The sequence below is a fragment of the Melampsora larici-populina genome, assembly GCF_000204055.1.
Source record: "Melampsora larici-populina 98AG31 unplaced genomic scaffold MELLAscaffold_48, whole genome shotgun sequence".
NCBI lineage: Eukaryota > Fungi > Basidiomycota > Pucciniomycetes > Pucciniales > Melampsoraceae > Melampsora > Melampsora laricis-populina.
The window spans coordinates 706,610-728,219 of record NW_006768812.1 but is presented as its reverse complement, the minus strand read 5'-3'; the positions used below and the strand labels follow the sequence as shown (position 1 = coordinate 728,219).

The window sequence follows — 21,610 nt, the reverse complement described above, 5'->3', positions numbered from 1 at the left end:
ACGCAAAAAAACATCATTACTTGGTTAATTTTTGGGTTTTTTGGATGGGGGTTTTTGATTTGATAGATCTTGGATACATATCATAAAACAAGAACCTATGTGAAAAAAGAAAAGTTATAACCCCATTTCACTACATACCACCTTATTGGATCATAAATCAGTCAACTGTCCTGTAGCCTTGTTGACCAATCCTGACTCAACTAAAAAGTCAGAATGACAACCTTGAAATCCAACTGCCTCTCAGTTGCTTTTTCAATTTTTTTGAAAAGCTTCTGTTTAACAATTATTGAAACATCTAAATCTATTTATGTATGTCAAAATATCTTTGAAGGTGCAACACATTGAATTGAAACTTGATGTGGACCTGAAACTGGAGATGATACTCAAGATATTTACAGTGATGACAATGAAGACACTGGATATTGACAAGTCTAGACAATGCACTACAAAAATAATATGGTTCTCAATGACAAGAAATGATTGGTGGTGCCCAAAGGCACGACGGTACCTCCCTTTTCCACGATACGGGTATGATATCGGGTATCGGGAGAATGGGGAAATTATCCCGGGGCCGGGATGGTTTCCCTTGACGCACACAGGAAAATGTTGCAGAAAAAATTCTGCAAGGAAACTTTTTCCTCCCTCTCCATACGCGGAGAAATTCTCACCTCAGAATCTTCCCACGCCCGTATCGGGATTCTCCTCTTCTCATCAGTCACTCGCAGATCTCACGTTTTCAGGTCTAGAGGACTTCTCTCCCTTTTTCGCTTAAAGGGCATAGCATCAAGCCGACACTACTTCGATAAATTCAGTAGATTGCAAATGTCGTCCAATGATAACCAGACCGGTACTACCGACCAACCAACGTCTAACACAAATCAACCGACAAACACTGAGTCTTTCAATGCTATGTTGAGGAGAACGAGCAACCGCCTGCGAGGAGGTTCTGTCCCTCCTCCTGATTCTGAGGTGATCATACCGCACGCAACCGCTGCGAGACAACGTGGCAGGGGTCAAAGCCGCAGAGGACGAAATACAGCAAGCTCGACTAGACCTAGCGGAGGAACTTCAACACAGCCTCAGGTCACCTTGACTGTTCCTGGACAAACGACAGGAGGTAGCGGGGACTCAACGTCGAATACCGAGACTCCTCCGACCGGCACAAACTCTGCAACAAACGCTGCGACGCAAAATGGGGCGGGAACATCAGTTATCCATAACCCTTCGAGACCATCAGTTCCTGATGGACTGGTCTCCCGCGATAATGTAGCTACTGGAACTGCGTGTAAGCCAAAAGACCATTAATTTCAAACCCACCTAGGTGTTGCCGCCATAAGCGATGCCACGTTACCGTGTTGCCACAGAGATGTGATGCCTTTTATAGAAAGAGAGCGTAACCTTAACTGAGATCAGTTTCCTGCTTGTTGGTATAATCTCCACAGTGCGCTCACCTACACGCAGAGCTACAATGGACGCAGCAGGAGGAAGCCCACCCAGAGGCTTCCACTCCTGGTTGCTCGCGAATGGCTTGACGGTAGTCAACAATCCGGAGAGCCACGTGGTAACGCCACAAGGGCTAACTTCGTCGGCCAACGCGCAGAGCTCAACGACGACGACTGCTACACCAGCTCAACCGGCGGCTACCGCCCCCGAAGGAGCAAACAGGACCACCGCGACAGGGTTACCTAGAGCGAAGCAAGTCATACGAGTAGACCTGACTAAGGACTCTGACGATGACCCCAACGCAGCCACGACATCAGCTGAAAAGAAGAAACCAGTTGTTGGCGAGAAGGGTATCGAGACTGTGGGACTCACCAAGTTGTCTAAATACTTCGATGAGAAGATGAAGTCGCTCGAAGGATATGTACCCTTGTCTATTTTTAACTCCTTATGGTTACAACAAGACTTGTTACGACAAGCTGCCCGATCTAAGACGACTAAAGAAAAGCTCGATGATTCCTATGTCGGTCTTCACGTGCCACAAGAATGGAAGATGAGTTTTGGAGAGTGGGTGATGGCGTTTGATCTTTATGTCGCTTAGCTACGTCATTACGACCACAACGATCTCGCGAACAAGTTTATGGTCCATAAGGAGAACGTCTTCGCGATTCAAAGACAGCGACTCTGCTGGCCAATGGCATTTCGGTACGACCTCGCCGTTCGAACTACAGTGTTGACATTTAGAAATGCAAACGGCGAACTAGCCAACCCGGGTGTTCGAGACGAAACCTTAGAGCGTAACGCCCTCCAAGACTCAGAGAGGTTACAAGATTTTCGTCGAGAGTTTGCAGACGTGAACCCTTACGCTGACGGTCAAGCGAAGCAGAACGTCAACCCAATCTCTGGCGAGTATTATAAGAATAGCTCGGAATCTTACAGTTTGAATGGCCCATCGAACAACAATCCTAGAGGTGGTAATGGTGGTAGTAAACCGAACGCTAGGTCATGGTCTCACGCTAATAGCTCAGCATCTTACGACAGTCCGGGAAGTTTTGGGTTTAATACCTGGGAGGACCGAGGTGGATACGGACAAAGTCGAAGTAACCGGGGTCGTGGTCGAGGTGGAGGATGGCAAGGTGCATCAGGAGGAAGCCGAGACCATAGCCCCCCTAGTAGACGTAGCGGAGACCGGTTTGACTCTCGTAGAGGTGACGGTGGAGGTTCTTGGCGCCAAACCGAGAAACGCGATGACCGCCGAGGCGATGAGCGTGACTATGACAATCCTAAATTCGGAAGTAATGGCAAGGGAAAGTGAGCTTTAGAAGATTGTCCTTCCTTTTTGACCTAGCCCACATTGTCTACATACGCTACTGTTCCCAGCCCCATGAAGGCAAGGAGGCATGTTTTTTTTTTCCTTTCGCAGTACCTTCTTGATTTGTACTTCCCATGATGAACTCGAATTGTTCAGGAGTAACGCCGTTTGTCATAGCTGCTACTTTAGCATCAATGTGTTCCGAAACGTCCTTTGATTGATAGAAATCTATGTCATCCTGACAATTTAAGCATAGAAGAGTACCGTTTTTACTTACCTTGCTTCGCACCTGACCTGTATTGTTTAGTGACGACTACAGACCTAGAAATAGGCGTTTGACCGACGCCGAGCATGTGTGGGATGTCCCTAGCAGTGTAGGAGTACGAGTCTCTAGGTTGATCCCCTATAGAAACTCAGGAAGTAGTTTCGATGAGAGGTGGCCTAAGGATTATGTGGTATGTGAGCTCGACATACCAACTTGGAGAAGGCTCGTGAAGGAGTGTGAAATAGGAGGTGACGTCGACGAGGTGCTGGAGGGAATGGAGAATGGTTTCCACCAGGGTATCCCTAGTCACACCTTGGGGAATAGACGCTGGTATACGCCAAAGAACCACGACTCAGCTAAGATAGTGTCAGAAAAAATCGCAAATACTCTGGCGAAAGAGAAGAGGGAAGGCAGAATTTTCGGTCCATTTACGCACGAGGAGGTGTTTTCAAAGATAGGCTTTTTCCGATCGAGCCCGATGGGGAGCGTGATCAACGGGGATGGCTCTTTCCGTGTCATCAATGACTTGTCCTTCCCTCACAGCGACCCAGAGATCCCTTCAGTTAACAGCATGGTGGACAAAGATGACTTCAAGACCAGCTGGGACAATTTTAAAGTCCTTATCAGATTCTTCAAGAGCAATAAGTCAAAACTACAAGCAGCAATTTATGACTGGGCGAAAGCATATCGTCAGATCGCAATTCTCATATCACAGTGGAGGTTTTTAATGATAATGGACCTACAGAACATGATGTGGGTTGATACTAGAATCCAATTCGGTGGGGTTGCTGGATGTGGAGTGTTCGGTAGGCCTGCAGATTTGTGGAGACAAATTATGAATAAGATCTTTCACCTGGAAGCCGCCTTTCGGTGGGTCGATGATAATTTACTTATCAAGCAGGCAGATAACCCGACAACAATTGGCGACATTGTGAGGCTAAGTTCGGAGATGGGTGTCGCTTCCAATTCGGAGAAAGTTCACGAATTTGCCAACGAACAACAATATATCGGTTTCGTATGGAACGTAGTGGAACGAACTGTACGATTGCCTGAAGAGAAGTTCCAACAGAGGAAAGATGAAGTGGACAAATTCTTAGTAACACGAGCATCCTTTAATCTCAAACGCGCCGAAAAACTCATTGGAAGGTTGGTTCATACCACCTACATAGTACCAAACCTGAAATGTTATATGCCCGCATTACACCGTTGGGAAGCTGAATGGAGAGTGGCATCTGCGAAAAGAGAAATCCCAGCCGACGTAAGGGAAGATTTACTCGAGTGGCAGGCAGTGCTGAAATCCTTCAACGCTAGACGTATTATCCCAGACGAAGATCCGGTCGACCTGGAATGGGTAGGAGACGCGTCAATGACAGGTATAGGAGTCCTCATTGGAAACAGGTGGGCAGAATTTACCCTAGTAAAGGGGTGGAATGAGATAGTGACTCACCGAGGTAAACGTAACATATCCTGGGCCGAAACTGTTGCTATAAGGCTGGGGATGATTATGATTAGCAACCTCCAGGAGGTTGGAGGAAAGACCTTTAAGGTACTTACAGATAATACAACATCTGAATCTGCAGTAGGGAAGATGAAGTCAGGAGACCGTGCTGTAAACGAAGAATGGAAAGCTATTCAAAAGCTTCTGATGGCGCTGCATTGTGATATTGTAGCAGAAAGGGTTTCTACCGGTGATAACCTGGCAGATAAGTTGTCGAGAGGTAAAGACAACAGAGATATAAATGACATGGTGGTCATCGAAGTACCTAGTGATTTGACGTTAGTGGTGAAACAAGTTTTGCAATGAACAGTGAAACATGACCTTGCCAAGTTTTGCAGACGCTGCCCCGTAGCGGGCCCTCCACCTTGCCACTCGTTTTCCCTTTGCCCCCAAAAGTTCGAGAGAAACTCAGCTGCTTTATACCGTCACGAGATCTAGTTCCCATCAGTAAATTCTCTCCTACCACTTCGAAATATCGACTACGAGAGCATGGAATTCCTAAAAGGGGTCGACGGAGTGGATTGATCAGCGACAGACCCAATACAAGCGTATATGATAAAAGGAGGAAGTTGGAGCGACGCGACTTTGAAGCATTATAATGCTGGTGTGCTGAAACTGGTCGCTTTCGCGGCAGAGAAGAACATACCGCGAGACCTACTACTGCCGATAGACGCTACCGTACTCGCTCACTTCGTCGTATGGGCTGGACCAAAGTTAGACACGATAAACGATAATCAGCTCTCTACCCCGATCAAATCGAATACCATCAGAACGTACCTCTCGGGGGTGAAGGCGTGGCACCTGTTTCACGGTTGCGAATACCCTCATGAGGCCACCCCAAAGGTAGAAGCGATTTTGAAAGCCGCGAAGAAAATCGAACTTCGTGATGAACCTAAGGCGGCGAAGAACCCGGTATTGATAAGCCACCTGTTCGGGTTGTTAGAAAACCTGGCAAATGAAGATCTGGAGTCAAGTTGCGTACACCGTAGCCCTGGTGGCATTTTGGGGGATGGCGCGCCTCGGAGAGCTGGTGAAATCCAACTGTACGATGGATCAAGTTAAAGTAAAAGACGTCATCTGGGACCCCTGTAAGAAATATTTAAAGATCAGAATCCGGGCGGCGAAGACGGCGGTAACCGGCGAGATACAAGAGATACATTGTCAGAATCAGAATTTGTTGCTCGACCCGGTCGAAGCAGTCCGTAGATTGATATCACGAATGGGAACATCGGAAGACGAACCTCTGTTCTCTTATCCTAAAGGCTCTGAGCGGATAACTTTAACAAAGTCAAGATGTCAGAAGATCTTCGCAGATGTTTGGAGCAAGTATAGCAATACACAACTCACCGGGCATTCGTTTAGGGTGGGCGGGGCATCGTTACGATGGAACCTCAACCACCCTCTAGAAGAGATAGTCGCTGTTGGACGTTGGAAGTCCAAAGCTTACAAACTGTATATAAGAGAGTACAGCGATGCAGAGCTTCTAAATACACTGAGAGTGTTAGAACGGATTCAATATACAAGTACAGAATAAGGGATTTGAATTTAGTAATGACATACAAACGATCATCTCACAACCTGGAGGTGCTCGAACCACGTATACCACGAAGTTCTACGTAAGAGACGCTTGGGGGCTAGTAGTTGACACAGGCCACAGTAGATGGGCGACCGCAGGCTCAGGACTGTGTCCCGAGTCAAGGGGAAGCACTCTCCCATCTACTTCCTGGTGGTCCTACCTCCCCCCGCTCCCTACCGGAGCAGGGCCCCCCCCCAAGAAGCCTAGTAGAATTCCCCTAGTGAACTCTTCAGGTTTGCCTAGGGCGCACCACTACTTGTATGATACCATAAGAGTGAGAGCTAAGAAGTTAAATACAAATTGAATCAATGAATAAACTACAGATTGTAGTAAAGACCAACTCAAGAGACTGAATGTTCTCCACTTGAGATATCGTGAGTTAAGAGTGGATGATTGAATCTAGTAATTGAAATAATATGCTTCATATTGCCATTGATTGAAAAAAAAGGTAAGTCAAAAGTCTGGCTTGCAGTGTCACCAGAAGTTCAGCGCCAGGCACCAACACTTTGTTACATACCCGGGTGGCTTGGAATCTGTGTACCATGCCTCCTACCAACATCTTTGCCCCAAGGTTTTTGGAACTAAACTTTCCCCCAGGCTCTGACCTGTGCCCCAAATAGCCATTCTGACTCCAAACTTGATCAACTCAATTCACTGACACCACCCTCACTTGATCTTGTGATCATCTTCTAACTCTCTCCCTCACCAATCAACAGGAAGAAGGCTCATCAAGAACAGAGATGAACTCATTGATATCCACAAGTAAGTACACACTTGATGAATATCAAAGACATCAGTTTGATCAGCTCTATTGCTGACCTTTTCTCTCCTTTATCAAATTCTAGATTCTTTCTTCTTTTTTTTCAACCACACCATCCACTTTGTCTCCTTCATTGATTTCTAGATCTGTTCTAATTGTTTTTCAACCACCAGCCATTTTGGTCTTAGTTCTCTGATTTCATCCTATCAACCACCATCAGTTTTTTATCTGATTTACCTCAATCATTTTGGACCGGCCAATTCAAACAAATTCTTGGAGTAATCTGGCTCTGCCATCAACAGCCCCAACCATGTTGACTTCAGTACACTCTCTTTGGCCAAGATCACCTGTTCAACCTCAGCTGGGCTTTGTCTTTACCTCAGCAGATTCTTGCCATTCTCTTCAGCTTGCATCTCCCACTATGACTCCAACTGCTGGTACCTCCAACACTCTGTTTGCCCCAATTGATGAACTGTTGCTTGTAAACTCTGAAGATGATCAAGAATCATTCCAAATTCCATCACCATGAACCTATTAGAAACAAGCCACTTGTCAGTTGGATCAAAAAGTTTGAAAAAAAGAAAAAAGATATCATCTGTAAGTGTTTTCATCACCCATTTTTAGATTTTTTTGACTGACGTTATTGAAGTTTTTTATCTATTTATTCCTAGAAGAATACAATGCCGGACTGTATTGCTCTCAATTAAGACTCTGGAGATGAAATCATACCCAGAAGACCCACAAATGGTATCAGGGCAGCTTAACTGGCTTGATTTAAGGAGCTTCTCAAGTACTTTCACCCTCCAATTTGTTCAAATGGCCAGGTGTGGTTTCATTTGTTCTTTTAAAAAAATTGATACTAACCCTGATATTAATTGGGTTTTGCACCTCTGATGATCTGCAGCTCTACAAGTCCTGGTGGTGCCAAGGCTGTTTCCTCAAAGGTAGCACTAGTTACTACAATCTTTATTGACATCAATACAGAAGCAAAGGACAACCTGCCTGTCCAAGACACTCACAAGCCAAAGATGCAGTGCAGGCCTTCCACTCTCATGGGTGGAGCAGCAAATTAGAGTGTTGAAGTCCAAATTAGCAGGGACTCTTGACTCTTTTGTTTCAAAGGATTGTTTTAGTGGTGATCTTCTCAACTTAGGGCGCGTTCACTCAAGCAATTTCTGATGAGAAATCACATTCTGCAAAATTTACAGTGTCTATCTGGTGGTGCATGTTTCATTTTTGCATTAAAAAATTTACAAAATGTGATTTCTGGTCAGAAATTCCTTAAGGCCGCGTTCACTTAGCCCGGATTTCCAGAAAGTGCATTCTAGATGGCCGCTTTTCTACATGTAGAAAAGCGATTTTTGTAAAAAAAAACGAAATCTCACGTTTCATGACAAAAGAGGTCATGAAGTGTTTGATTAAAGGTGAAGTTAAGGATGGTTTTCATTTGATGAGCCCCAGACAAACCCTTTGATCTGAAAAATTCCACTACATAAACCAATCATACATCCTCACTTTTTCAAATTGTTCATGCCCAATCCTTTCTCAGATCAAACTCAATCAGGTCTTAGTACCAGCATTTTCTGTGACTACCCGTTCATCAAATTGTCTTTTTGGTAACTCGTTCAATCAACTGGCTTCTCAGAAATACATCATCAATTGCTTCCTTGCTTTTTTTTGTTTAAGGCCTGTTGTAATTAGATCCATTTCATCATTCAAGTCAAACTCTTGAACATCCTGATGTCATTCATATTACAACAAGCCACCTTACGCTTTGAAGCACTTTATCATGATAGTGACTAAAGAATGAAATCTATCAAGGAGCTTAGAGCTTGTCAACCAATCTCCAAAGATGATAAAGTATTTTTCAATCGTTGTGCAACTAACCTTATAGCTGAAATTTGATCAATTGAGAAACTTGAAGCTTTGTCCATTGAAAAGACTGAACTGGAACTCAGTTTGAGTGAGCAACAGTTTTAGAAATCATTTCATAATAGTAAAGCTTTCTCAAATGGCTATTTGCCTCACGTCAAAGATGAAAACTAGAGTAGGTTCCCGTGCTTGTTGACTTGGGCTGAGAATGAGATCAATCAAGGATGGTGATTGAAGACAGTTTTTGAGTGGTGGATGATTGAGTTTGAGAGCTCTGTACAATGAATGAGGACTTGAGAAATGGTCCTGTACGGTGCAAGGTACGTTGTGAGATTTCAGGATAAGTTCACAAATGAAATGATAGACCGCAAAAGTTGAGACGGAATGTGATTTCTAGAGCAAGAAATGTGATATTATCAAATTCTTGAAAAGTGCCAAAAAAACACTTTTTTCAAGCATTTTGTGATTTCTAGAATGCTTGTAAATAAGAAATCAAACACATTTCACAGAATGTGATTTATCAACATTCAAAAGAACACTTTTTCACAAAAAAGCGCTTAAGTGAACGCAGCCTAAGTGAACATGCCCTTACTGTGTGTAATCTGGGTGGTCTGTCATGCTTTACCTTGGGCTGTTTCCAAGACCCGGCTCTGCGGGATGCTTTCTGCTTGTTCAATGTATCAGCAACTGTTTGATTGTCAGTCTGGGCATCAAACTCTGCCCAGAAACTCTATTCTGGCTTTCAATGTACAGTTTTAGACTTGTTAAAGGTCCATCATAATTCTTCTATTTTCAAATTTGTGTTCTTTTGAGTTCAATTCACAGTGGCTCAAATAGATGCTCACATTGGGGTGAGCATGGAAATTTCCTTGTTTTTTTTCAATGTTTGTTCAATGTTACTTCCAGTTTCTTTCCCTTTTCTTTCTGTTTTGTTCCTGCTTGTCAGCTGATTACATGATCAAAAGCAACTGAGCAGATGAACTAGGCCTTACTCAGGCATCATTCCTTAGCCAAGAAGCCTTAGCTCCTTGAAGTCATGGAACAATTTGCCATATAGGCAAGTTCTGAACTCCAAAACTTCACCTTAGTTGAAAAACTTGGAGTCAATCAGGTTGATAGTGGTTCCTGATTGTTTGGAAGCATTTTGGGCCTCAATGACAACCTTGTTCTCCGTATGAATTTTGAAAAGCACCTGTATAACACTTGTTATGCTTATCAAACGCTTCACGCTCAAAAGATCTGACTCAAAACAATGGGTCCATTTTGAGAGAACGGCTGGAGTGTCATCTCCAACCCAATGGTCATCGGGGACTTCCCAAACTATTGGAAGACACACAATTAGCTTGATTTTGTCACTTAGATATCCAAGTTGAAGGGTGGTACTTACGCAAATTCAACCAACCAATCACAGGGGCTGTGTTGGTGTTGTTGACAGCAGTGATATCATTGGTTGATTATGCTTGGGCAGAGGTGGTAAGGCTAGGGTTTGACATGTCCTGTTCAAAATAATCAAAATGATTTAGAGAAAAACACATATGAGAAAAAAATTAACAGATAATAAGATAGAGATATCAAGATCACACGCACTACTATGGTGTTTCTGAAAAAGTGGAAATAGCACTGATTTAGAAGGAGCTTAGATAAGGATTGATGGAATGTGAATCTAATCTAAATACTAAAAAGATGGACCACTTGCATGAGTCCCGGTCTCTCCATTGGTCAGTTCCGTGCTTGGATATCTGGTCCCATTGCTTTTTCCTATTAGTTAGCTTTTCCAGGTTGCCTTTTGCTATTTTACCCTGCTGTTATGCATTTCTAGGTACCATTGAGACTATTTCACCGGCTTGTCTTGTCTTTTGTTTTGCATGTACCCTGAGTCTTTCAAATTGACCTTTACAGTCAAGTCTTTGTCAAGTCCACCTTCATGTATCCCTGAGACGGGTTTATTTAAACATTCAACCGTTTGATAACTTCCTATCCATGCATGGCTTTATTTCACAGTTGTAAGGTGGAGTGAATTCTCCGCCTTCACTGACTCAAAGTAATGGCACAGCTCTCGAGTAAGCATGGGTTTATCTAAACCCCTTGTATCAATTCCTAGTCCAACACTTGAAAGATCAGAAAACCAATATAGCCAATAGAACAATAGAGATAAATGAGAATAAGAGAAAACCACGAAGGAAAAGAATGAGAAACTGTAAAAGGGGGAAGGATCAAACTATCTACTCAACCCCATCTCTATAAACCCATACCCTAACACAATCCCATAATCAATAAGTTACACTTCCACCCTTACAACAGTCGTTTTCAAAAAGCTTGCCCAAATTTGCCCGCAAAACTCGAGCAATTTGGCGATGAATTTGTGGCAAGCTTTTGCAAACGACTGTAATTGTGTATCTTTTATCAAATGGCATCTTTACTCTGCCTGCTCAAGGTTCAGGAAGTGACTTTGAACCCTTCTTAATGGCCGAGTTCTCATGATTCTCCTTTGCAGGCAGTTCGTAACCTTGCGGGTTCCCCGAGCTTGCGAGGATCCAAGTGTCCTACGGGAGTGGACTCATGGCTATGTCGTAGTATGTCGTACATAATGTGAGACGAAAGCGATAAACTGATCAGGTACAGCCATGCAAATTTTTGAAAATGGGTTCCAACTTTATGAATAACAACGAAGCAAACAAATCCACTTATAAGATCATCTAAATACACATTCAGAAATAACTTCAATGGCACCTTCACATAATCAAAACGATTTGACATCTATGCCAATCGAAATCATAGAATTGATTCTTGACTGGGTTCATCAGCTTCCTTCAACTCAGGAAGAAAAGAGCCGTCGCAACTTTTATGATTACCGACGTCTTCGAAAATTTCAGAAAACATTCGATAGTCAGTATATCACCATTCTATCACTCTTTTCACAACCAATTTAACAATCGTTTGCTTCTGTGTGCAATATCAATCCGGACGTGTGATAATATGCTGTGTTGACAATACCACACATTCTTTCACTTTCAAAGATCTTCCTTTGAGCGATCTTCGAGCACTTGCCTCAGTTAATCGTTCATTTCATCGAATATTCAGCCCTTATCTTTTTCAGGTAATGTGCTTCTAATATCATCATCCTATTTTGGAAGTAACTGATTGGATGGTCTTTATAGGGCTTCGATTTCCAAGGTTTCACAGCCGATAGATTAAAGCTCACATATGAAGAAATCATAAAGAAACATTCGGATCCTGTTCGAGAGATCCGTTGGAGAGCCTCACATCCGGTTGATTCAGATGGAAATCTTACTTCACGATCGAAACATTTACTCAAAATCTTGGAATCTTGTCCTTGTCTCATTAACATCGACATCGATCTTGATCCAAATGCTTTTTCACCGGTTGAAGATACCAAACCGTCGGACTCAAAAACCTTTCAAGACTCTTCAACTTCATCACATGACGCGCAAAAACCAATCCCATTTACCAATCCCATTTCTCAACTTACTTCACTTACTCACCTTACACTAAGGACTCCTAGCTGGCACCAACCAGCTTACACCGAAAGCTTCTTAGTAGACCTTCTCTCCAATCTTTCTCAACTACAAAGTTTCAGTTGTACCCGGATAGATGCTGCTCATCCAAAGCCTCTGGACAACCACCAAGCTTGTCAATCTCCACTTGGAATTCACCTTGCTTCACTTACTCATCTTGTTGAGTTGGACTTGGAGAGAGCGGAATGTTTGGATTGCAGTTGGAATCAACTTGATTGGAAAAGCTCACTGAAATCTTTATCACTAGAAAATTGTCATCGAGTCTCAGAATCGTTCTTAGATGGGTTTCTTAAACTTTTTCAATCAACGTTAACGACATTTATATTTGTGGACCTTCCCCAACATAATGGTACCACTTATTCACCTGTGACGCCGGATGAGACATTTCGATTTGAACTACCTAGCTTGACTAAGTTGGAGATCTCAAGTCACTCATCTATCAAATTTGCAAAAGCTTTTCGGAATTCCAAGAACCTGTCGTGGATCTGGATAGGTAATCATCCACTTGAATACCAGCAAGATTTAGAAGACTTGGTCGGAAAACAACTTTGGCCCAGTTTAAAAAAGTTTGAGATGAACAATCACACGTCTTCCTTTCGTAGACAGGTTGCAGGATTAGAATCTTTGTGTCAGAAGTATTCAATTAAGTTGATTTGTCATGTGGATTTTTATAGTGATGATTATGAGGTAGAGGATGATGATGATTTTGAGATTCCCACCTACTATCCATATTTTGAAGGATATGTTCATGATGGCGAGGGAAATTTCTTTGAAATGTTTTGACAAGTATCCTTACGGTGGCGATCGGGATTTGAAGGATAGCTGGAACTGAAATAAATTAAAAGAATGTTATTACTAGGTTTTGGTTCAGGGCATGTTCCATATTGATTCTGGGTAAGGTTATGGAATTTTCTTTTGTGATAAAGCGTGATGCCTACTTTATCCAATTGTTGACATTCAATTCAACACAAGCCATCATGAGATCCTGTATATACTACTTGAGGGTTTTTCTCTCAATTTGATGATTTGGTGTGTATCTGTCATGGACAATCAAGATGATGATAATCTTTGTAAGCTTATCATCAAGATATGACTCAAGCCAAAGCTTTCAAACATTCACCTTAGACGGCAGTAAGGGTAATCTCAAGCGAGTCTAAGGATACTCTTAATTCACTTTTCAGGTTTGAATGACTTCAAGTATCATTCCCTTTGTGAAATGCTATATGTCACAGTCATCTCATCAAAGCGTGGTAGAGCCTTGTTTGTTTTTTTGGACTGACTGATGATGATGATGACTATGATTTGATTTTTGATTCAGTATATATATTGTGAATTATGTCCAAATAAAAACCAAACCAAGACATATATCAATAATAAATAATGATTCCATAATGTCCAGTGATTGAGAATGAGCATGAGAAGGTTCCAAGTTGAAGTAGGATGAGTTATTTCCAGCTGCGCGCACAATTGGGAGTGCGTCCTCCTGCACTATGTGTATGTAGAGGATGCATCTGAGCGCTGACGCCTGTGTGATAAGGGTGCGGTGCGCTCACTGCACTTAGCAATGCACCACACCCAGCGTTGATATCCTCAACTCGATCGTTCCCTCAATTTCAAATGACAAATCGATCATGGCGATGAAGAATTGATCGATGGCTTCAACTCACCTCAACTCGACTCCAGTCAAGTCTATCAAATTCGGGCAGTAAATCAAACCGAAAATGTATCCATTCAGCTCTCAACTTTTAAGGGCACATTATGCGGCCACAGGATGGGAACAAGATAACGAATATTCTCAGCTTACTCAACCTACACGAGGTAAGGTTGCTGTTTATCCTTCATTGATGTTAGATTGATTGAGTTACTGATGATTGAAATTGAATGTTTAGCTTTGCTGGATCTTAATTTTGTTCCAGGATTGAATTTCTCATTAGGAAAATCGCCTGTTTCTCAATTCGCCAACTCAGCTTCTTTGTCGGTTCTTAGTCCACTTTCAGTCATTACCACTTATAATACGCCGGATCATATTCATCATTCACCTACTTTAACTGGCAGTATCTCTTATATTTGTTCTGGTTTACAATCTTTTAAAGTCATTCCAAGTAAATTAGCTTCACTTAGTACTTTTGTGGAAAGTTTTAATGTACCGGCTCCGCCTTATTATCTTGAAGATGCCCAAATGCTTCGTAATTTCAAAGGCTCTGCCAAAAAATATGATCTTGGTGAGCCAATCGTAAAAGGTTTTGGTAGTTATGAACAATTTGATAAATCAAAATCTAATTACTTTTTTTGAAAGATCTTCAGGAAAAGATTATTTAATGTATGGTAGATTACATTTACCTACTTATCGACTAGATGGATTATACACCAAACGAATCTCACCATCACTTCAAGCATTAATAACATTAGTGTCAATTCCTACCAATACACCATTTTCAACACATTTACCATCAGCTTCCGATTCGATTTCATCCAACTCAGTCACACCTTTTTGGAATCTAATGATCGGAATTAATCATCATACAAAAAAATGGTCACAGCAATATAGTTATTCTACTGATGATGGGTTATTTGGTGCAAGAGTCTTACATAATTTTCCAATTAGTAGTAATAAAAGAAACTTTACGACTAATTCTACAAGTTCGTTTGGAACTCAAGATGATAGGAAAAGATTGGTTGATGAAGAAGAAGTTATGGATAATGTTCTCAAAGGTCGTTTCTCGGCTGGTGCTGAGATTTATTTCTCACCTAAAGGTAAATCTGCTGGAGGTAAGTCATAAATTGATTATTTTTTCTATATTTTGATTTATCAATTTATGTATATCAACAAGCTTCTTTGTTTTCTTTTGGGTTTATCAAAACTTATATGAAGGATAACATTCAATTATTTTTTTAGTTTCTACTGGGGTTAGATTTTGTACTATTCCAGATCCACCTGGTGTAGCAATGACTCAACAACCAACTGTGATCACTGCTACTCTTAATCCAATCATGGGTCAAATCAGTAGTAGTTACGGTACTAAAGTGGGTCGTAACGTGGCTTTGGCAACTAGGTATGGTTTTATCCGATTTTGATATTACTATACCTTTTGGAGATAGACTTGGTGCTGATGTGAATGCAAATTGGTCAGATTCGATTTCAATGTATTTTCTTTTGAGTCAGATATCACTTTTGGGGGCGAATGGCTTCAAAGACCTTCCAGTTCAAAGATTGCTTGTCTTCCGGAAGGAATTTCAAATTCTGATTTCCTTGATGCTGAGCAACAATTTCAACAGCAGTTTGATTCTTCTAAGAGTTCAGCTGTGAAAGATATAAGTGGGTTGACTTCTTCATTTTGGAAGACTGTTAAAGGTGATGGAAATACTTCAAGTATGCTGAAAGCGAGGTTTTCACCCGTGACTGTAAGTTCTTTTGATGAATTGTGTGGTTTTATCTGGGTGCTTAATGGTCTTGATACTAAATCTTGTTTTTCCTTTTTTGTAGGGGTTCACTGTTATGTGGGAAGGTAAATGGCAAGAATGTTTGATTGGATTAGGTTTAAATTCTGAATTTTTAGTGCCTCGTTCTAGTTCTCACAGAGCTGGACTTGATTGTTTACAACCTGTTATTAAAGGTGTCTTTTTAGAACTTCAATATAACACTACTTCGATTTGAACTGAGAGGAATTTTGAACGATATTACGCTCTGTAAAAGACGATACTTACTTACGGGTTCAGCTCAAGTCAAAATTTTAGGAAGCTGTTATGCTTCTGATCCACATCTGTGAGTAGAACATTGAGTGGATGGATTACTGGATAACAAGATATGCTCATGATGTTAAATAACCTTTAAACTACTTTCTCGTGAAAATGTGGAGATATGAGTACATTAGATGATCAGGACAAGTACAAGCGATGAAGTAGCGGCAAATGATAAAAAGCTGGAATGAAATGCATTAGAAATACAAGATAAGGGAAGACGAAACTTGCAATAAACAAGAGATATACAAACACAAGATTTTGGTACAATTTTGATCAAAATGTGTGACAGAGTGGACTGATCAGACCATCTGCATCACTTTCTCCATCCAGTAAACTTTCTCCATCACCTGCTAGAACTCCAGGCCTTTTACATAACTCTGATAGGAAATCTAGCGTGTCCATCATTTCTGATCCTAGTGGACGATAACATGCACTACGTTGACCTTTATATGACGATGCTGGTGTAGCGCTTTGACCCGGTAGACATGAATTACTTTTCATCTGCCTACTGAAGGAAGGCATAAGACTTGGGCTGGTTGGGAACGGAATAGATGATTGTGCCATGGGCTTGGTAAAGTACGTCTTTTCTGTTAAGGCTTTGCCAGTGGAATCGACAGGAGTCGGAATATCCCTGACAGGTGATGGTGTATTTGAGATGTATGATAACCGAGGAGTGTTTACTGATTTGCATGGCGTCTGTGGGGACCAGGCATCAACTTGAATGGATGCACCTCTTGTAGGGGATACCATGGACGAACACTCGAGGCGTAGAACATTTGAATGTGACCGCTGTATCATCGAATGATGAAGAGAGATCAAATGAAATAAGTCAGCGAATTATATAATTGGAGAGTAGAAGAGAGGTGATAAACAGAATGTAAAAAGCTAACAAGCGTCAACCCTTCAATTGGGGATTTTGTATCGTCGACTTCCAATGGCTTACTGCAGATGCGCCAGGTAGGAAACCCCCGGGTGGTGCGGTCCAAACGAAAGGTTGAGGTCTCGCCACGTTGAGTGGAGATTGAGCCTTTCAGGGGAACCTCTTTTGTTTCGTCCAGCGATAGAACTATCGTTGGAAGCTTTGACAGAAGTTGTTGAAGTCATTTTTCAGTAAAAGAAGCTGCGTGAGACTCGTTGACTCACAACATGGCTTGGCCTGATGTACGGCGTCAGGAAGATTACTTCGTTTGCCTCGTCATCGGAAATTTCATATGTGACCCTTTGAGAAAAGTTCTGGTTTACGGGGAACCCAGCTGGTTCTCTGAGGGGTATTTGGCTCTGAGGGGAACAAACAAGCGACGCATTCAGCTTGAAAAGTCAGGAAAGCGAACCTTCGATGCAGATGAAGCACATACCGATCTCTGGGCATTGAAGATCTTCAAGGGGGAGGTCATTGGGTGACCTAGAATTGAAGCTACCTGTTTAACGAAAGAGGGTGAGTTTAAAGGTCGATACAGTCCACCGCAGGGGGTAAAAGCTTACATCGACTTCTGAGGTAGCCGAATTGACCTCTTGCTCGACCTGAGGACGAAAAGACAACATAAATCAATGTCTTTGGAAGGGGTGGAGCGGAAGGATGACAAGAATTCAAACTCACCTCAGTCTTACATACCAAGGCTTTTGAAGCTTGCTTTCGAGACTTCGGTGCTAACTTGTTGAGCACCGAAGCAATTTTGGAACGGGTGGTACTGGTAAATTGGGGACTTGATGTAGACATGTCGTGATGAGATATTAGCTGAGTGATGATTGCTGCCAGTGACAAGTATCAAGAATGCTCAAGTATCAAGAATGCTGAGTGGTAAAGTTGGGAAGGCGAAATTTTTTTGATAGTAAGAAAATGTGTGCGTCGATAAGGTTATATGAGTATAAGGATGAGGAGTTCGATCAACAGGGGCGCTGAGGGATGCATTCTTCCGCTTTCCGATATACAGTCATTTAAGAAAAGCTTGCCCCAAATTCCCCGCCAATTCGCTCGAGTTTTGCGGGCAATTTAGGGCAAGCTTTTCTTAAATGACTGTATATAGTTTTTTTTGGCAACTCGACACGCCCCGGAAAAAGTATGTTTTTGGATTGAAGCTCATGATAAGTACCCAAAAACATAGTTTGCCCTGGTCGTGTGTAGTTGTGAAAAAAGAAAAAGAAAAGTATGTATATGTGTACGGCAAAGTATACACAACTTTGAGTTCCTTGACGCTACAAACATAATGTGCAATTACGCGTGAAATTTTGATTTTGTTTGTTCGGAATTTTGATCTTTTTGGAAAGTGCCGTGACGAAATTTCAACCGAAGTCAAGTTAGACGCTGCCCCGGGTTGTGGTTGTTTCGTTTCGCAGCTCTCAAAGTTATGTATGTTCTCAAATCTTTGCGCTTTGGCTTGTGATACATACAAACCCAGGGGAACAATTCGGGCAGGACAGTAGGGGTATATTAGATGAGGAGGTAGATGTGACATAGGTAAAGGAAAATGAAATTCAACCTTGGAACAAAATGGCTTAACTAACGACATGAGTGAAGACGAAATCGACAACCAAAAGAAACACAAACACAAAGCTGGTACAATTGATTATAATGCGTGATAGAATGGAGCCATCGAATCATCATCATCATTTTCTCCATCGAGTATACTTTCTCCGTCACCTGCTAACACTTCGGGCCTTGCACATAATCGTGATAGGAAAGCTAATGTCTCCATCATTTCTGATCCTAGTGGACGATAACCTTTACTAGGTTGAACTTCATAAGATGATGATCGTGAAACACTTCCAACCTGGTCCGGAAGAAGTGGATTGTTTGCTGGCATGTTACTGGAGGTAGGTACAGGACTTGGACTGGTCGGGAAAGGGATGAATGAGTGTGCGTTGGGAATTGGAAAGTACGTATCGTCTTGCAAAGCGACCCTAGCGGAATCGGCAGGAGTCAGGATACCTGCGACAGTTGACGGCGTTTTGGAAGAGTGTGACAACCCAGGAGTTATCAGGTTGAAGTTTTGACTGGTTGATTTGTAGGAGTATGGCGTATGGGGAGAGCAGGCCTTGACTTCTGTGGGCGTTTCTTTCGTAGGCAAGTCCATGGATGGGCACTCAACACGTGAAACATCTGAATGCGACCTCTGTATCATCCAATGAGCAAGAGAAAGAAAAGGAAGGAAAAGAGTGAGTCAGTTATATGAGAGAAAACGGAAGAACATGATATAAAACGCTGACCGGCATCACCTCTTTGACTGGTAAGTTTTCTTTGACTTCCACTCGCTTGCTAGATTGACGCCAAGTTGAGAACCCCCGGATAGTACGGCCCAAGAGGAAACTTGGCATATCGCGTTCATTGGTGGTGGAATCCTTGGGGGTGACATGTTCTTCTTCCTTGGGTGATGATGCCAAGGGTTGAAACTGGGAAAGAAAACATTGAGATAGATTTTAGTGTTGGTAGAGTAAGGAATCCAAAACTGGTTGCCTTACAACATGGCTGGGCCTCATGTAAGGAGTCAAGAATATCGCTTCATTTGCCTCATCATCGGCAAATTCATATATAATCCGCTGTGAGAAGTTTTGGTTGATCGGAAAGCCGGCGGGTTCCCTGATAGGTGCCTTGTTCTGTAAGGGAAGATAGAACAGACAAAATCGACTTGCAGAGTCAGAACTGTGGCATCAATGTGAGTGGAAGGAAAATGCACATACTGATCTTTGGGCATTGAAAATTCTTAAGGTGGAGGACATCGGGTGTCCTAGGATGGAGGTTACCTATGGCGGAAAATGCATGGTAAGTCATCTGATAGGTGATGCAGTCCACTAGAAAGGACAAAAACTTACATCCAGTTCGGTTTTAGCCCAGGAGGACTGTTGGTTGACCTAAAGACGAAAAGAGAAAAGACGTTGATATACTGAAAAAAAAATCGAAAAATGACAAAGCGAATTCAAACTCACCTCAGTTTTAGGTGCCAAGGTTTTTGAAGCTTGGTTTCGGGACTTCGGTGCTAACTTGCTAAGCACGGAAGCAATCTTGGACCGACTAGTAGCAGGTTGCAAAGCAGATTTAGACATGTTGCAATGAGGTTGCGCGTAGACTAGGAGTGGGTGAGAGAAGTAATCGATGTTGACAGGTATCAAAAGCTCAAGTGTTCAAGTTGTGATGAGGAAGTAAGTTTGATAGTAAGAAGATGTGTGCGTTGATAATGTTGGAAGAGGAAGGATGTTCATTGAGCATGAGCGTGAGGGAAGCATGATTTATACGCTTCCGATGCCATTCTCTGATGGACCGGCCGTCTGCATACTTCCTCATCACACGTTTAATTATTGGATGTTCATGGTAGAACGTTCCTCTCGATCCGCCATCGACAGCTTTTCTGGCCTTGGTCGACCGTACCGTGGCACAAGGCACCAATATATCAATCTCGGCCCTTTGAATACTCAGCGCAATTGAAAGCTCGTATTCGAAATCGCCGTGCCTAGGATGAGTGTTGGTCATGTGGTATATAATAGATGGCTGAAAGGTCATCCGTGACTGGCCTTCAACGCTCGAGTACTTGAATGCATTTCGCTTTCGTGATGTGCCTTTAAGTGTGTTGGGTCAAGAGCCTACCTCGCGCACCTTGCGGGTCACAGTGCCACTTCCGTGGGCCATCGCCGAATCGAAATTTTGTATTGCATGCGGTAGGAGTTGCTCATTTCTCAGGCCGGCAAAGGACCGCAAGTTACAAGACAAGGGCAAGCAGGAGCTCATATTGATGACAAGAAACGTGACCAAGAAAACAAAACGGCGCAAACTTGAAATCCAAATGATCAAAAAGAAGAGCATGAGGTCCTCGTAAGTACTGAACGAGCTCACGACAAACAATCCTGTGATGATCAAGGGAAAGAGAAGCACAAGGAATGTGATCAGTCAGTAGGCGTGATAGAATAATCCCATCGAGTTATCATACCCCAAAAGGCTTTCTTCATCCAATGTTACATACTGTCATCATCGCCAGCTGGAATTCCACGTCTTTCACATAGTTTTAAGAATGAGTTTAAACTGTCCATCATCCGGAATGCTGGTCGACGATGCCCTTTGCTTTCCCCACGTCCGCGTCCAATCTGATCAGGGCCAAATGAGTCATATCTCGTCACCCTAGGCATAGTACCCCGAGTAGTTGGAAAGGGTATGGATCCATGTGCGATTGGACTTGGAAAGCAACTCTGCTCCTCCAGGGCTATAGCACAACTGGAATCGGTTGGAGTCTGCATGTTTTCAATGGTTGACGGGGATTGCAAGGAATATGATAGCCAGAGAGTGATCAGGAGTGAGATTTGGTCCGAAGTCATGCATGTTGTACGAGCTAAGCACGCCTCGACTTAACTGGGTTGTTTCGTTCTCCTCTCGGCGGTTATTCCATGGCGGAGGGATGTGCACGTGGAAAGAGTCAGAGTGATGTCTATATCATCAAATGATCAGAAAGAGACCACACGCCTTAACCACTTATCTGTGGAGGCTGAAATAAAGGGGATGGAGAGAAAAGAAAAGGCTCCGGCAAGATCTCTTTGCTTGATAACTTTTGCTCAACACCCCGAATAGCTCGATCCAAACGGGTAGCTGTCAGATCACCTGGAGTAGAGGCTGAACCCTGGAGGATTGCT

The 21,610-nt window shown here is 42.6% G+C and overlaps 3 protein-coding genes across 3 annotated transcripts; 1 reads left to right on the top strand and 2 right to left on the bottom strand.

Moving 5' to 3' along the window:
* Positions 1-13,887: 13,887 nt before the first annotated feature.
* MELLADRAFT_117776 (uncharacterized protein) lies at positions 13,888-16,209 on the top strand (the record flags this gene model as incomplete). The annotated part of the gene is made up of 6 exons (XM_007415095.1): positions 13,888-14,077; positions 14,149-14,481; positions 14,564-15,028; positions 15,156-15,312; positions 15,391-15,661; positions 15,744-16,209. 6 exons carry the CDS (start codon positions 13,981-13,983, stop codon positions 15,912-15,914), a joined length of 1,494 nt encoding a protein of 497 aa, XP_007415157.1.
* A 64-nt stretch (positions 16,210-16,273) lies between these two features.
* MELLADRAFT_67007 (uncharacterized protein) lies at positions 16,274-17,717 on the bottom strand (the record flags this gene model as incomplete). Its single annotated transcript, XM_007415087.1, has 6 exons — positions 16,274-16,789; positions 16,891-17,079; positions 17,144-17,278; positions 17,356-17,418; positions 17,483-17,521; positions 17,613-17,717. 6 exons carry the CDS (start codon positions 17,715-17,717, stop codon positions 16,274-16,276), a joined length of 1,047 nt encoding a protein of 348 aa, XP_007415149.1.
* Positions 17,718-18,564: 847 nt separating this feature from the next.
* MELLADRAFT_92078 (uncharacterized protein) lies at positions 18,565-20,462 on the bottom strand (the record flags this gene model as incomplete). Its single annotated transcript, XM_007415086.1, has 7 exons — positions 18,565-19,110; positions 19,205-19,387; positions 19,457-19,591; positions 19,676-19,738; positions 19,808-19,846; positions 19,922-20,061; positions 20,228-20,462. 7 exons carry the CDS (start codon positions 20,460-20,462, stop codon positions 18,565-18,567), a joined length of 1,341 nt encoding a protein of 446 aa, XP_007415148.1.
* Between the last annotated feature and the right edge of the window lie 1,148 nt (positions 20,463-21,610).